The 17329-nt window shown below is 38.1% G+C and overlaps 3 protein-coding genes across 3 annotated transcripts; 2 read left to right on the top strand and 1 right to left on the bottom strand.

Moving 5' to 3' along the window:
- Window positions 1-107: 107 nt before the first annotated feature.
- gpank1 (G patch domain and ankyrin repeats 1) lies at window positions 108-3995 on the top strand. The gene is made up of 4 exons (XM_074683580.1): window positions 108-923; window positions 1016-1157; window positions 1245-1320; window positions 1786-3995. Exons 1-4 carry the CDS (start codon window positions 507-509, stop codon window positions 2225-2227), a joined length of 1077 nt encoding a protein of 358 aa, XP_074539681.1. The 5' UTR covers window positions 108-506; the 3' UTR covers window positions 2228-3995.
- Window positions 3987-15198, bottom strand: LOC141800782 (cytochrome P450 3A30-like). Its single transcript, XM_074683567.1, has 14 exons — window positions 11382-15198; window positions 11149-11242; window positions 11015-11067; window positions 10595-10694; window positions 9708-9821; window positions 9509-9597; window positions 7794-7936; window positions 7561-7688; window positions 7115-7181; window positions 6848-7008; window positions 6668-6735; window positions 5499-5657; window positions 5196-5358; window positions 3987-5119 (listed from the first exon to the last, which is right to left on the bottom strand). The coding sequence occupies exons 1-14, from the start codon at window positions 11450-11452 to the stop codon at window positions 5036-5038; spliced, it is 1494 nt and encodes a 497-aa protein (XP_074539668.1). The 5' UTR covers window positions 11453-15198; the 3' UTR covers window positions 3987-5035.
- Window positions 12186-16481, top strand: LOC141800796 (cytochrome P450 3A40-like). Its single transcript, XM_074683594.1, has 13 exons — window positions 12186-12256; window positions 12376-12469; window positions 12758-12810; window positions 12987-13086; window positions 13174-13287; window positions 13606-13694; window positions 13790-13938; window positions 14085-14212; window positions 14299-14411; window positions 14450-14627; window positions 15642-15868; window positions 15962-16124; window positions 16392-16481. Exons 1-13 carry the CDS (start codon window positions 12186-12188, stop codon window positions 16479-16481), a joined length of 1569 nt encoding a protein of 522 aa, XP_074539695.1.
- The last annotated feature ends 848 nt before the right edge of the window (window positions 16482-17329 follow it).

The following is a 17329-nucleotide window of genomic DNA, read 5'->3' as shown; positions in this document are numbered from 1 at the left end:
TTTAACAGAGAGATACGCAATGCAAAACCTCACCGACAGGCGGCAGTGCTAACTGTTAGTTGTATAGTAGACGTCATAAATGATACTGTTTACAAGCAGAAGAAGAAACTAAAGTAAACGTTAGCTAGCAGGTCAGTCGGTCGTTGAGTCTTTCACAAATTAATCGCTTATTATTTTGGAGTACTTTACTGTCGTCACCTGGATGGTGTTTTTAACCGACCTAGGTAACTTAGTCGTATTAAATATTTTGGGATGTGTCTAAATTAACAAATGCCTAAATATGGCTCTTTCTGCTAACCTCTTCTTCTGCTAAGTAACATACCTAGCTCACACTTAGCCTAGCCGTTCAACATAAGCTTGTCGTGAAGCTAAATTATGAATCGGAATTACTTTGACCTCTAGGATAATTAAAGTGAGCCAGACAAGCGAGAAATGTGAGCAAAGCGTGTTGGGATTATATTTTTCATCGACTTGTCGGCTCGAAGCTGCAGCTACTGTAATTAATTATGGCTGTATTAGGATTTACTCGTGCAAGTGGACAAGATGTTTTCAGCATTGAATCAAACGAGCCATCCACCTCTAAAACAGCCAGCGCACTCCAAGGGGAGGACGTGAGGCAGTTCTACGAAAACTTAACGAAAGTCAACAAAGATAAAGATGCATCAACAAGTTCAAGCAGCAAGAAAGAAACTCGCGGAGAGCATCAGAGGAAGGTCAGGGCTTCTGAGAGGCAGCGGCGTCAAACTGACTCTGTGGTTCAAAGAGGGGACAACGGTGACAGTGAGGGAAACCCAGGAAGAGCCCCGGCTCTCTCAGAAAGGTCCATGGAGCTCCTAGGGCTCAGGCTACTGCGCTGTGCCCACGAGGGGGACATCTCAAGCCTCAAAGATCTGCTCTCAAAGGGGGCTGACATCAACTTCCAGGTGAAGTGTTTTTGAACCTCCCATATTGTTCTAAAGGCAAAAAAGTGCTTTATTTATATGTTTTGCTTTAAACTCTCATTCTCAACCTACAGGATACTTTCTTCTGGACTGCGATGATGTGTGCAAGCTGGTCGGGGCAAAGAGCTGTCGTGAGGCTGCTGCTACAATGTGGAGCTGCATGGGTTGGAGTGGTTGACACTCAGGGCAGGGATGCTAAAGATCTGGCACTGGAAGGTAAAACCATGCAACTGCTATTCACAACAGAGTGTATGTCATGTGATGTAAACATTGGATCGTTGATTTCTGCTCTTTCCCCCTCAGCGGGCCACAGTGATGTGTTGGAGGAGTTGGAGAACTATGGGAGGAGAATGCAGAGAGAAACACAACCTGACAGCAGGTAAGCATACTGCATCAAATTTATTTAGAATTTTAGTCAAACAGCAGATTCTCCAACCCAGTTCTGGACCTCAGCTCAGTTTGACAGTGAGGCCAAATCAAAATACTTTGCTTGCAAATACAGCCGCTCCATTAGAATGGTGGAAGTAACAGGTTAAAGTTCAGTATAATAGTTTTTTAAGTGCAGTGCAGGATGTTGTGGCATCAGCTCTGAGGTTGTTTAGTGTTATCAAATGATTACTGCAACTCTTATTCTAACTGGGGAGAACCAAAGAATTCTGGGTGTAGAATTCAGCAGTCAGCTCTAGTGCAACATGACAGATTGATTTCCAAAGTAATAATTTGGTGAAACTGATTACAATCCCATTTCACACCCTGGATTTTTCACTGAATTAGAAAAAACTGTGAACTGGTCCTTTATCCTTGTCCTCTTTCTAATGTTACCTCCTCTTCTGTTTGTTGGCAGTACCCCTCAGCCCCAGTGGTGCGCCGTGTGTTGCAGTGAATATAGCAGCACTCTGTCATCACATCTCTCCTCGACACTTCATCAGTTCAGTCTACGGCGTCCCTCACCCACTCCCTATTACTGCCTCCCCCCCTCCAGCAACAGCTACAAGATGATGGTTCGGAGCGGCTGGAAACCAGGGACGGGACTAGGGCCTGAGGGAGAGGGGACTAAACAACCAGTGCCAACTGTGCTGAAGAGAGACCAGAAAGGCCTCGGGTATGGAGAGACAAAAAGAGCCAAAGTTACTCACTTTCAAGCCAAGGATCATGATGCTGTGAAAGCACCGTTTCAGAAGAGGAAGGGGGGAGAAGGGAAAGGACAGAGGAAAGAGGAGAGGAGGAAAAAGGAGCAAAAAGATAAAAACTGGGAGAGAGATTTTCGTGCCTCTTTTTATACCTAAGAACACCTCATTGTGACTTTGCTTTACCTCTTTCCCAAAAACTTTTCTTAAAGTGTTCCTCAAACATTAAACAGATTTCATATGAAGACATTTTGGATCTGATTTTATCCACATCTGTGACTGTGTTATAATGTGTTAATTCTGAATGACTGATTATTGCGTCTTTCATTTTTAAAAGTTGACCTAAATACACCTGATTTCCTCTCACTGAAAAAAATCTTATCAGATATCCAAAGTTTAAGTCTCCTAAAAGTGATGTAGTAATGATGTCAAAGTTTGTCCTGGATTTGGCTCTGCTTCTTAAAAGTAGATCAGTGTTATGCAACTACAGCAACAACCACAAATCACAGTGAACTTTGCCTTTGTAGCAGCTTGAGATACCTTCTAACCTGAATTAACACACCTACAAACATGTGACTAATATGTCACACAGACTAATATGTCTGTGCCATGCCACCTGTGATTATACTTCCACATGTGGAGTCAGAGAAAACTCTAAAATGTGATTGGTATGTTTCAGTACTTTGAAAACTGGAGTGTTTTCCTGGATTATATTTCTTTAACTGTTCATTTGGGTCAGCACAGCTTACAACAAACCAGAAGCTTTTACACCCCTATGACACAACGTGTGCATCAGACTTTCCAAAGTCCCGGCGGAAGTGAGTTGTTTTAACAAGCACAATGTTGCATTTTGGTCGGTGTGATTGTCATGAATCTCTTCTGCTTATACAGCTGTTCTTTAACTTAAAGAAAGGTCTATTCAATGCCAAAAAATTCTCATGAGCTGTTTGGTCTTCAGATAAATGACATCCTCACTGTTTTCTGAAGAATGATCACAGTTACAGACAGATGTAGCTCTGTTTAGCTGCTACAACAGCACGGATTGAAATGACCTTTTAAAGATATTTTTTTCAGTTATCAGTATTGTTTATTTATTTATTGACAAATTTATATTTTGATAAATATTTAAACCCATTTTTTTGTTGTCAGCATGTCAGATTTGCTCAGCAGACCTGAACTGAACCCGTCAATCTTATATGCTTTGAACCAAAGAGACAACTAGAAAGTACTCAGAGAGCACAGACCTCCACCAAGCATATTGTAATTGTCACGCAACACTTTAGTCCTACTTTAATGTTATACTCCCTTTCAACAGACTGTCTGCTACAATTTGGTGTTAGTTGCAGGTTTGTACGATAATTTGTTTCCTGACAGTGATAAAGTAGTAATGATGACCCAGTAAATATTTCATATCGAATCTTAGTTCCCAGAATATTGCCAGGATCTGGATCGTACTGTTACATCTATCAGAAATTATTGTGACCTTGTCTTGTATTGTTTTGCAAATCAATCCGACCATTTATCGTAGGTTAAAGACACATATGGTGAAAATGGCCCTACCTCACAATGATAAAGAATCCTTTAAAAAAATCCCAGATCCAGACGGTGATCCAGATCACCTCCGAAATTCAATCATTTCTTCCTTTTCCTATTTTGAACATTTCCTGAAAATTTCATCCAGATCCATTTGTTACTTTTTGAGTTATGTTGTTCACAGACAAACTCTCCCCAAAAACATAACCTCCTTGGCGAAGGTATTAAAGATATGCAACTTAAAAGATGTAATCAAAATACCCAGTAAACCAATAAAAGATACAAAGCAATCTAATCCAAATCATTTACAGTGTTAACAGTAAAGTAAATTATCTGTTCCATATTTTGCAGGAACCACACTCGATAGGCACAAGCTTTTTTATTTTGTGATGCAGTTAGCTGAAACAGAGTAAATCACATCATATGTCTAAGTCATTGCTGAAATGATATACGTGTTTATTTACTTTGCATCAAGTGTTTTTTCTGTGATAAAAGGGATTTTTTTTATAATACATGTATCTATAATTCACAGTAAAAATGAGTACACATTGCCTGCTACTCAGAATTATACTTCTGTCTTCATCTATGAAAAGGCTAGAATAGACCAAAACAGTAGAATCCTTCAATGTAAGCATTTAAGTGCAGAAGAAGCTATAGATGACTAAGATAAAATGATCTGCGCATCTTGGTAAGTCTTCCAAGATCATCACAAAAAACCCAGAGGGAAACATCAACATCATGCTCTGTTTATTAGGTACCAGCAGTGGATGTGTAGTAATATTACAAAAACTTTAAGTCATTCAAGATCTATATTTCCAGTTTGATGTAGACTTAAGCAAAAACAAACTTGAGATCATTCTGTTGTACTGCATATTAGCCCAGTAGTGACTTGGAAATCTCTTGATTGTAATATAGCTTCCATGTAGGTGTGTATTTCAACAGATCAGCCACTCTAATGCAACTCAGTTAATCAGACTTTATCTGCAAAGCACTTTTCATGCAACACAGTGTAGCACAGAGCGTATAAATGTAAAAATATATACGTATATTTCACTTCATAATGCAGGCAGTGATATTAGAGTCTGCTGTGACATATTACAAAAATACTGAAGTAGCTTAGAGTGAAACGAACACAGTGTTGTTACGCTGTAAAGCAGTATACAGAGCCAAATCACAAGATTTGTTTCCTCAAGATGCTTTCGACAAACATGTTATATGAATTAAAAGTCCAAACATCAGGACAAGATAAGAACAGGCTCATAAAATGGCTCTTGTTCAATCAGATCACTGGGCTGGAACAAACAGTCTATAAACTCCTTGTGTGTATGAAATTTGACAGCAGTGTGCCAGGAGAGGGTTTTTCAATTACTTAAATTACAAATTTGGATGACTCTTCAACCTTGAGAAATGCAGCACTTGGACTGATCTCCAGGTTCACTGGTTTGAACGTGTCACCACCTTCAGTCTGATTGGATTGAGGGGTCCAAGAAGGCCTTCTCCAGACATCTTCAAAGGAATCTGGAAAACGTTAAAGTTCACAGTGTGAGAGGCTGTTTTCTTTAATGTAGCTTCAATGATATTAGATTATAAAAACCTCTGTTTCGTCGCAGACTGAAAAGCTGTAGATCTGCAAAACTTCCACCAAAGCCAGTTTGACCATCATCAGAGCCATTCGCATCCCAATACAGTTCCTCGGGCCAGCTCCAAATGGCAAGTAAGTGTATGGCTGTATGTTCTGCTTGTTGTCCTTACTGAATCTTGATCAACAAAGCAATGACACAGGAAGTTTAAAATGATCACATCAAGGCTTGAAATATTTTCTCAAGATCTCCGAACTACAATGATGTGCAGGATGGAAGGATAAGAGCATATAGTATGTGAACTCTGTAGCAGCTACCTGTCAGGTCTGAACTCCTCAGGCTCTGGCCAAAACTCAGGGTCGCGGTGCAGAGCGTAGACTGGAACCATGACAAGCATGTTCTTTGGGATCGTGACTCCATTGACCATAACAGTTTCCTTAGCTACTCTTTCCAGACGAGCAGCTGGAGGGTAAAGCCTTTTGATGGAATGAAAGTAAATATTTATGTATTTCTTCACTGCACTTAACATGCAATCACTCCAACATACATGAACGACAGGTTTTGCTTTGAAACTGATTTTTTTTTTATCGCCAGCAAGTTAACATCAACAAATTACTCTTGTGTAATATTCATATAAAAACTACACTCCTGTAATATTTTCAGGTATGTGTGAATGCAACTGGTCATTTTTTTCTCCCTAGTTTACCCGGGCTTTTCCCTGCAAAACTAAGTAAAATGTTCAGATGAAGCTGTCAATGCATGAGAGCATCAGGTCAAAGCCCTCAGGGATTAAGACGCTCATGCTGTCAGAAATGTCAGCAATCACAAAAAATTTGGGAATATCGCGGTTCATTGCCCCAAAATTTTCCACGACGAGTGAAGAGCTTTTAAGAGCTGGCAAAATAAATAATTGGTTGACTTAAAGAGATGAAATCCTTAAAGAGACAGTACCTGAAATCTTCTGTAACAGGAAGAGGCTAATACTAATACTTGGATAGAGGTTGTAGCTGTGTAGAGCAATTGTAGTACCAGATTCTCACCCAGGATTAATGAGATATGTCTGATTCTGATTGCTCTCCAGTTTAAATATTATCTGCAGCACTTCGCCTCACCCATTACTCAACTGTCTCTAACCTGTTTTCCACTTTATTCACTGTAGTATCTGCATTAAGCCTTAGAATAATGTCTAAACAGCAAAACTACTATAGAGGCTTCATAGTGGAATATTAAACTTAGAAATTACTTCAACATGGTTGGTTTACATTGAAAGACTGAAGTGCCAAAGCCTCTCTGTTACAAATAAAACTTCACCTTTTTATTTGTTTTCAAATGATTTTAACGATCACACCCTGAGCTTTTCAAATTACACTGGACAGACAGCTTACACTTTGATATTTGTAAGAAAAAACTGCAGACAACTCTTGTCTTAAGCACCAAAATGTTCTCCAGCCAGTCCTGTAAACTATCAGAAAGAGATGCTCATTACCTCAGGCACTCATTAACCACACAGTCCAAATACTCCATCTGCATCAGAGCTTCATACTGGACTGGGCCCTACAAAATGTTGGTAGATCATCATTTGTTGATTAAAATTGATATAGATATTCAAAAATAGTTTATAAAAACAATCAGTTATATATACACAATGCAATAAGCAGATTAAAACCTTATCAGGGAAGGTGGCATCTATTTCCTGCTGCAAACGTTTCATTACTTCAGGGTTTTTCGCCAAAGTGTAAGCAAGGAAGCAAAGAGTGGTGGCACTTGTCTCATACCCAGCAAACACAAACATGGTGACTTGAGAAATGATCTCATGATCCGACATACCTGTTGAGCAGACAGGATACACAGAGGGTATATTACAGGAGGCTTTAGGTGTGAATTCATGAATGTACATTTGTGCTTCTGTAAGAGTGTGCCATGTACACGTTACTTTTATTCTCCTTGGATTTATCATCAGACTGGGTGTCGATCAAATTTTGAAGCATATCATTTGCTGTCTGAAAAGAAGTAAATGAGTCAGTACATTCTCACATTTGATCATCTGCTGCACATGTAGTAAAAGTTTTTCTTTGTCAAGTCAATTTGAGAAAATATATCTCTTTGTCACTGAAGTGCAGTTCAGATTTTAAGTTTTCTGCACTCTTTAAGGACAACAAATACATGTTGGCTTAGAAGTTGAGTCTCAAAGCTCATATGAAACAGATTTAAGTTAAGGTCAGTTGATACGATGAAAAGCTCAAGAAAACAAAAGCCAGTGCAGAGAGATGGTCTTCAAATGTTTAAAAAACATAAAACATTAGTGGACTTCATTTCAACATTATATAAAAGCATAAAAACCATTCCACAATTTCCCACCCTGAAATATTTTGTCCTGACCTTTTGTGAGGCCATGCTGCGATCTGCTCTGATCTTCTCCACAAACTTTGTAAAGAAATTAACAGAAGAGATGGAGAAAACTGAGAAACCCATCAGCTCCAATAGAGGTACAACAAATGGAAAACACCCTGAGAAATGAAAGGTGGTTAGTGTCTCAAAATTGAGTCAGAAAGCATGGATGGTCTCTGTATAAAAAAGGTAAAAGATGTGATGTGGAGGGAGTTGTGGCGTACCTTGGAACATGAACAGTGGAATAGAGACTTTGAACATCTTTGTGGCATGTGTGATGATGGGACTCGAGGGTTTGTTGATGATGTCCAAATCCACACCGAGTGTGCAGCTGGCCATGACATCCAGACTGTAGGCTCCAAAGAAGCTGGAAAACACACACGCTATGAGTCACGGACACCTGTGTCATCCATGGGCTGTAGTGTGAAAACAGGAGCATTTGAAAATGTGAAGCAGCCCCATATTTCACTGACATTTTTTTTTCATATTTAACAATAATAATAATAATAATAATAATAATAATAATAATAATAATAATAATAATAATAATATCCTTTATTTAACCAGGTAAAAAAACTCATTGAGATTTAAAACCTCTTTTTCAAGACTGACCTGGCCAAGACGGCAGCACAAATAGAAATAAAACAAATTTCAGTTACAGATATTTTACAAAATAATTTTGGGGGTCTAAGATTAGTCAATCCCCAAGTTTTTAACTACATTTCATACAGCTGAAAGCGCAACATGGCTACTTAAATCATGTAGGTAATGATGTCATAAGGCAGAGATGAAACTGGAGAGTTTTGGTTTCAGATTTGTCAAACATGACTCAATCTAATATCAGATAGGACAGATCTGCTGATGCAACATATTTTTAAAAGTTTGGTCAAATAATTAAAAAAAGCTAAAAAAAAAAAAAAAAACAAAAAAAAAAACACAATAATCTTATCAAAACTTGAAAAGGAAAATCTCAACATTTAAAAAAATTGTCTTGCAGCCTTATTGACAGTAAAACCTGATATCTCTGAAAAGACTAATTTCAACAAAACTCAGAATTTGTCACATTGACACCCCCCCCCCCCCCCCCCAAAAAAAAAAAAAAAAAAAGAAAAAGAAAGAAAGAAAGAAAGAAAGAAAGAAAGAAAGAAAGAAAGAAAGAAAGAAAGAAAAAAAAAAAAAAAAGAAAGAAAATTCAACGGTGAACAAAGTATTTCCTTCAACAATAAGGATTCCAGTTTTCCATAGAAACAATAATAATGCTATTTCAGTACAAACCACACATAAAATAAATGCACTCAAATTAAACTGACAAACATAGTCACACTTCCTCCTTAAATCCTAATCAGGTCCAATCAGCAAGAGTACAGTCTTTAGCTGAACATTTCCCACAGCATCAGGATCAGGATTACATTAAAAGTCTGCACTGCACTCTTACCCTGTCTCACTCATAGATATAATAATCTGAAATAAAATACATATTTAGACTTCGGCATCTTTTATGTCTGTACATTTATAAGAAGCCATCTCCGGAAATTCAAGATTAAAAGTGTTAATTGTCATGTGCACTGCAAAAAAAGCATGTTCCTCTGTACAAGATTTTCTTTCTTCGCTGTGCTCAATGAATGCTAACAATAAAATATTAAAAATAGACAAAAAGTATTTAGTAATATTTACAAATAGGGCAATTTGAAGGCAGAAGAAAGTCATAGCTTATCTTAAGTTTAGCTTGGATTAGCTTAGTACAAATTAAAACCAACTCCCAGCCTCCATCTAAAGATAGTGTTTGCCTACACCTCCCATCCCACATGTATCATTGTTTGTCGTTCTGTTGATAGAAAGCTCAGATACTTGGTGAGAGTAGAAAAAAAAGGGCTGACTTTCATTTTGTCAAACAAATTAAGGTATGTTTATAGAACATTTATAAAAATGTGTTACTCACTCCTTTATACCTATAACTTCTTCATTTTGTGCCTTGGGCTGCAGGCTGGCAATTAGCCTGTTGGAATGATGCTTCATGATGCCACAGATCTTAGACAAAGACAAAAACAAATTAACAAACAAACATGAAAGATGAAAATGACTGTATAACCACCCGGCCAAGTTTGAGTTAATAAAACCAGATCTTTGGGAATGCATACTTCCTTTAGTCGTCCAGAGGTGAAATAAGGAGAGAGGATGTTCCTAAGCCGTCTCCAGTCATCATCCTCAGAAATAGACACTGAGTCATAGAGTTCTCCATTCAGACGCAAGTTCTGAGGAGACATAGTTGTCAGCCAGTGTGTGTTTATGTGTTTATTGTAACACACACATGTTGTCTGCTCCAGTACATAGACTCTTGAACCTTCTGCACTATATGACTTTTTTAGTCCCCCTTTGGCTCTCTGAGATGGGTTAAGGGTCATTTTAGTGATGAGGAACCAGTTTAGCCCAACTGTGAAATGGTATGATCCAAAGGCAAGTCTATGGACCTTGTCTCAGCCCCCTGTCATTCCCTGCACTGTTCTCTCCCTTTTTCTCACTCTTAAGCAATTTCCTGTGAAACGTGTGTGTATCAAGAGGTAACGTGGTCTCTGAAGCTGATGTGGAACTGCTGAAAGCTAGGAGCTTTGATAGTCAGCTTGAGGCTGGCTGCAGAAGAACTGGAAACCACACAGAGCCCAAAAAGCTAATCTTTACTGCTAAACAAAATATAATCACAGCCTGGTTCAAACACCTCTATATATATATATATATATATATATATATATATATATATATATATATATATATATATATATATATTGCTGCAGATCTGCTTCACGTTTGATACAGAAGTAAGACAATAAGATCTATTATATACATAAAATAGCCTTTCAGTAGAACAATAATCATCCAATCTAAACAGATATTTATGCTAGAATAAAACTGTTGCCTGGCAAAAATAAATAGAAATAAAACCAAAATAAAAAAATGACAGGTGCGAAAACACCTTATATATACTCTGTTTCTCATGTAATTCTTTTTTTTTTTCTCTTATTAGTCTTACCCGTCTGTTGGTAAAGTATGTAAAGCACTCCTTCACCAGGATGGTTTTCACCATGCTAGGGTCCATCACAGCCAGCATGGGTTTCTTTAGCTCATACATGCTAAACATTTACACAAACACACATGTACATTTTAGTGTAACATATAAGTACAAAAATATCCCTTAAATTATATTTTATTATCCATCAATCTCCTGTAAGTCTCCCTGATAGGGTCAAGTAGATTTGATCAAGAATTATTATCAAAATAAACTATAAAAGAAGTGATCATTTATAATATGAGAAATAACATATTACATCCCCTTATGTTAACCTTAGTACTGACATGAGCCTCCAAGTGGGAGGTTCAAGGGTCAACCTCACTATTTCTCAAACCACTATGCACTCCTTATATTACTCTTTAAGATGCTGTGTAGACTTACCCCCATATTCTTCCAAACGCTTTTGCACTTTCTGCATCATCAACGTAGTAGACCTAGAAACATACTCAAACATGTGTTTTAGTATTTTATACCATGACTCAAATGACAAAACATGTGGATAAAAATGTACACACTTTGTTGAGTCTGCAAACTGAGCCCAAGTACATATAAGGTTTCAACCCTGGGATCCCCAACTTTTCAAATATTCCATAACTGGAGTATCCATACCTGTGAAGAATAGAAAAGCATTAAGCTTTGCTTTACAGTCAGTCAAGATGACCTCCAGAGGTAATAAAAGAAGAATGCTTGAGCGACAAATTTCACCCAAAGAACAGTTAATTTCATCAAATTGGTAACTTATACTTACATGACAAACAAGCAGATGAATGTTATCAAAAGGATCCATGTTTCCAAGGAGAAAATAAACAGATATCCCATGATTCTCTTTTGTCCCAGCCAAGTTGAGCCAATCTTGTTTTTGCTCCGAAATGGTCTCTGCAGTTCCACTTTCAGGGGGTAGGGCCTATTCTCAATATGTTATGCAACAAGTGTGCACTCTCGCCTCATTCTGAGGATCCTGGCTAAACAACAGCACCACAGCACCACCCTTACATCTGAGCCTGAGCATGGACATGTGATTGAGCAAACTGATCGCAGATTACAAAGAAATGTGTTTACACAAAGCAATTTGAAACCACAGACTGGACACAAGCCACAAAAGAAGGTGTAAAAAAAAATGAGCAAAGGGAAATAACACTCATCACTGTTAGAAGCTAAAACACACATACAAAATTGATGCTACTTTAAAACAAAACAAAACAAAAAAAAATTATGACAAAGTACTTATGAAATATTACTAAAAGATTTGCATGACCTTTGTTTCCTATTTGTGTGGGCTCCTCTTTCATAAGACTAGCCATAAAATAATCCAGATTGCAAGAAACGCAGAGTCACAGATGATTGAACTAATAAAACATGATAGTCATAAATGCCTCTTGATCCCTTTCTGTTAATGATTCACCTGACATAACCTGCTGCCATTGGTTCACCTCCGACACACTACCTTCACTCACGCAACAGGTTTGGGCAGCATCACATAAAAGCTTTGGTCTTGATTTAGAGCTTCAGCGAGACCAGTGCTGCTGCAGACAGAAGAAAGAAACCTGAAGACATGGGCTACCTGCTCTACTTCTCCGCTGAGACATGGACCCTCCTGGTGGCCTTCATTACTCTGTTATATGTGTAAGTCTCAAAAAATATGTGATTCGGCTGGGCTGTGTTTGCTTCTGTGTGAGTTTGGTAAAATATTTTCCCTTCTACTTTTTTTTTTTTTTTAATTATCTATTTTTTGTCACACACAGGTACGCAATGTGGCCATATGGCATATTTAAGAGGATGGGCATCCCTGGTCCCAAACCGATCCCTTTTTTCGGCACTATGCTGGCTTACAGAAAGGTACATCAATACATCACAGAATTATGACTCTAATCTCAGTAAACTAGCCCTAAAAGTAGAAATCAGATTAACTTATTAGAATTTTAAGATTGAAGTCATAATTTTGACTTTGATCTCAAATTTCGATTAAAATTAAAGAGAAAAAAAGTTTAACGGCCTTGGTCCTCTTCTGTAGCTCTAACATAACCTTCAAATATGATTTTGTTGTAAAGTTATGGAATTCTTTTAATCCATACCTTATGTTCAGCAAAAATAATGATCATTGCATATTCTAATTCTTGTGCCTAGGGATTTATGAACTTTGATGCAGAATGCTTTAAGAAATATGGAAAAACATGGGGGTGAGTCTGAAAGTTTAACAGTGTGTGTCTGATTGTTATTCCAGCATTGCACATTTGTTAACACATTTGTTACAGGACTGTATTCAAAAACTATAGTCATTTTAGAAAAGAAATTTATGTGACTGGGTGTTCATTTTCAACCTTGAGTTTTAATGTACTTCACTTTGTACTTTTAGTATTTTTGATGGCCGTCAGCCCGTGCTGTGTCTCACAGATCCTGCCATGATTAAGACTGTTCTGGTGAAGGAGTGTTACTCCCTCTTCACCAACCGCAGAGTGGGTACTCTCTCCATACATCACTTTCACTCACTCATTTTGGTTTCCACACTTATGCTGAAAACTCACTTCCTAACTGTGTTGTAGAACTTCTATCTGAACGGGCCCCTGTACGATGCTGTGTCTATCGCTGAGGATGAGCAGTGGAAGAGGATCCGTAGCGTCCTCTCTCCTTCCTTCACTTCAGGGAGACTGAAGGAGGTGCAGTGCTCTTCAGAGACTCTACTCTTGTCTTTTTAGCAGCATTAGCTCTAAAGATAAATCTGTACTGCCTCGGCTGTTGATGTATTGAATCTACTGTGAGGTTTTCATACTGTGGTCAGAAGAGAATTCCTCACATTTGGAAAGACTTAAGTAGTAATTTGATGATGTGCAGATTTTTTTTCCACCTTTGTGTTGTCTTTGTTTTTTTCATATGGTTCAATTGCATGACCTCAAAGGAGCATAATTTTGGTGCATTTTTTACTTTCAAGGACCGATTCATAAATATAATTGTATCTGTCTCTCTGGGTGTCTCAGATGTTTGGGATAATGAAGCGCCACTGTGCTACCCTGATCAGCGGCATGAAAAAGAAAGCCGACAAGGATGAGCCTCTAGATCTGAAGGAGTGGGTACACTATACGTAACAACCTATTCTCTTCAAAAACAAAATATTGAGTCACTGCAATAATGAGTTTATCTGTGTGGTTGTGTGCTCTTTAGCTTCTTTGGACCCTACAGTATGGATGTAGTCACCAGCTCAGCCTTCAGCGTAGACATCGACTCACTCAACAACCCCTCAGACCCCTTTGTCACCAACATCAAGAAGATGCTTAAGTTTGACCTCTTGAACCCTCTCTTCCTCGCCGTTGGTACAGAACTCTCTGTCTCTTTAAAGAAACACCTATTTTTAATTTCATGCTTATGCCAGCTTTTTAACACAAACAACTGTGCAGAGTAACTTTCTGGAAATGTGTGCAGGTCGTGCATTCATTTTTTGCTTTTTGCTTTGTCCCAGCTTTCTTTCCCTTTTTGGGTCCGCTATTTCAGAAGATGGAGTTTTCCTTTTTCCCTAAATCTGTGACGGATTTTTTTTATGCTGCGCTGCAGAAAATCAAGTCCAATCGGGAGACCTCCAAGCAAAAGGTATGACTGTCAAGGTACAAATCATACAAAGCAGTAGAATCAGAAATGTATAGAAAGCGATCCTCATAAATGTTTTTCATTTTTAGAATCGAGTGGATTTCCTTCAGCTGATGATTGACTCTCAGACAGACAATGACCCCAGCGGAGCTGTTCATGAGAAAGGTAGACATACGAAAACAAACAGCATTACACACAAACAAATGCAGAAAAAAATGTGGACTGATTTTTAAAATGCATCCTTGTTATCTCCCCAGGTTTAAGCGACCATGAGATCCTCTCTCAAGCAATGATTTTCCTCTTTGCTGGCTATGAAACCAGCAGCAGCTCTCTTACTTTTTTGGCTTACAACCTGGCAACTAACCCTCACATAATGAAAAAACTGCAACAGGAGATTGACTCCACCTTCCCGAACAAGGTACATCTGTAGCTGGGTGAGGACAGTGTTTGAAGTGGCTGGAAGGTCTGAAATAGTTTCTTTTATTGGCTTATGGACAGAGAATTCAGGCCACGCCAGGTTAAAATTTGATTTCTAAATCCAAATTGTTATGAGGTCTTCACCCTCTTTACAGCACCTGCATGACAAGATGGGGAAATCATATTCACATCATATGTAAGATCCAGCTTTAAAGTTGGCATATTTATTTATATGATAAACACTTTAGTCTGTCAAGGAGCTGAAGGTAGCAAACAACTTGTTTGACAATGAAAACAAAAGTGCATCTCTCATAGGAGATGTGGGGTGAGTGTACATTTACTATTGACAGTAAAATGTTTCCTTGAGGTGTGCAGAGCTTTGACATGTATCTATAGAGAAATTTTAACCAGTTCAAAAGTTTGCCTCAGGCTACTATTTTGTACTTGGGTTCTGCACTGAGCTTCAACATAAAAAGGGGAACAAGAGCAAAATAATACTAATAAGCTCGGTGGACTTTAATAGTAAGTAGATACTTTAACCTTTTTAGAACCTTTTTTTCTATTCTTTTTAGATCAAGTCTGGAAACAAAAAGAAGCAATTAACTCATATGAAAACAAAATCTCTTTATAAATTAAAAAAAATAATAATCAAAATCACCATCTGCAAAAAAACAACAAAAAACAAAACAAGATAAAACACTTAATTTATAAATCATAAAAGAAAGAGTAGTTGTCTGTGGAAGATTTTGTCACTGTCAAAGCTGTCCTGGCTGTTTGTCTGGTGTCTCTGACCGTTGTGCTAGGCTAAGCTAAAAAGTAGGCCTTGTTGAGACCACAGACCAGATTCTTCTGAACCTTCCCAGCGAAAAAAACCCAGCAGAATATTGTTCTTCTATTATAGCTACAATACAGCTTTCTCCCAGTACTTTTGAAACTCCTATCTACGTAAGATTTGTAGAATTAACAGGACTGAGTGTGAATAAGATTCCCCTGTCGTGTCTCTGTATTTGTGCAGGCACCTGTGGATTACCAGGCCATGATGCAGATGGACTACCTGGACAGTGTCATCAACGAGTCCCTCCGATTGTACCCCATTGCCTCACGTCTGGAGCGTGTTGCAAAGGCATCTCTGGAGATAAATGGCCTTGTGATTCCAAAAGGCATGGTTGTCATGGTGCCTACATGGCCTCTGCACCGGGACCCGGAGATATGGGCTGATCCTGAAGCATTCAAACCTGAGAGGTATGACCCACACAGACACAGAGAGGCCTAACAGGCGAGTGCCTCTGTTCTGTTATTGATCATTTATGTGTTTGTCTGTGCTTATACCCACAGGTTCAGCAAGGAAAACAAAGAGTCCATTGATCCATACACATACATGCCTTTCGGGGCCGGGCCAAGGAACTGCATTGGGATGCGATTTGCTCTGGTGATGATGAAACTGGCTGTGGTGGAGATCCTCCAGAGATACAGCTTCTCTGTGTGTAAGGAGACCGAGGTGAGAGCACTGATGTTCAACTTTACTCTGCTTGAACTGCTTCTTTTATGGGCCATGAGTTAAATGATACAAATACAACTCATTAGCAGTTTGATAGTGATATTGAGGATTATACAACATACAAGCCTTGATAACCTATCCGACTGTTACATAATGTTACTAGCTGTTGTTGAAACTTCCTGTTGTTTGCAGATTTGAAATAAAAGGGCACACTTCATGCTTTGTTGACAATGGTTCTTCTTATTCTTATGTATAATTTTATGACAGGTTCCCTTTGAGTTGGACATCAATGGCCTATTGGCACCAAAGCGACCAATCAAACTGAAGCTGGAGCCACGCCCTGAGGCCGCAGCCTAAAGATACAAAAACATCAAAGATAATCATATTGTTATTTTATATCAGCTCATGTTGTTCACAGATACACTGTGAATTATCATGTTCCCCTCATTAGAGGAGAGTAACAAAGTGCATTACCTAAACCTTGTACTGAGTCTCATTTTAAGGTTCTTGTACTTTGCTTTAGTATTTCTGTTTTCTGATTCTACCACAATACAATTCAGAGAGAAGAGTTAAGTTCTTACTCCTCTGAAACACTTCAGTATCTTTACTCACTACTTTCAAGGAAGACTAAGACTAAGACAATATGTTAACAGCAAATAAATCATAATAGTGATTTCCTCAGAATCAGAATAGGTAAAACTATATTAACTTGAGGGCAATTTACAAGACACTGTTTTTGTATCATATTGCACTGTGCTGATTTTATTTAAGTAACTTCCTTCATCAACAACACCTTTTTCATCTGTTTCTATCAAGGTAAAGTGTGTTTATCTGTACAGTTACTTCTCTTGTTTGCTGTCGATTGATGATCATATACCAAAAGATCCCTATTAAACTTATTTTAGTAAAAGGGAGTTTGATCTTTTGTTTTTTCATTCATCTGTTATTCCTATACATGCATGTGTCCAATTCTTTTGCTCAAGAGAGAAATTTATATTCTTAAAAAAATGTTTTAAAAGTATGATGGAAACTTCTGTCAGAGCAAGGAGAAAAACCTGGTTATACTCTGTAAGGCCTCACAAGACTAATGCCCTCTCTTTTTTATGGTCTATGATTTATCACACAAGACGTAGTGATACTTGCTGTGCTGAGATAGAACAGAAGGCTGAAAAAAAACAAAAAAAACAATACAAAACAAACTTAAA

This window comes from Halichoeres trimaculatus, unplaced genomic scaffold (assembly GCF_033239565.1).
Source record: "Halichoeres trimaculatus isolate MK-OKI-2021-1 unplaced genomic scaffold, fHalTri1.1 fHalTri1_scaffold_2, whole genome shotgun sequence".
Taxonomy (NCBI): Eukaryota; Metazoa; Chordata; class Actinopteri; order Labriformes; family Labridae; genus Halichoeres; species Halichoeres trimaculatus.
The sequence above is the reverse complement of the archived record's forward strand: the minus strand, read 5'-3'. Positions and strand labels throughout refer to the sequence as shown.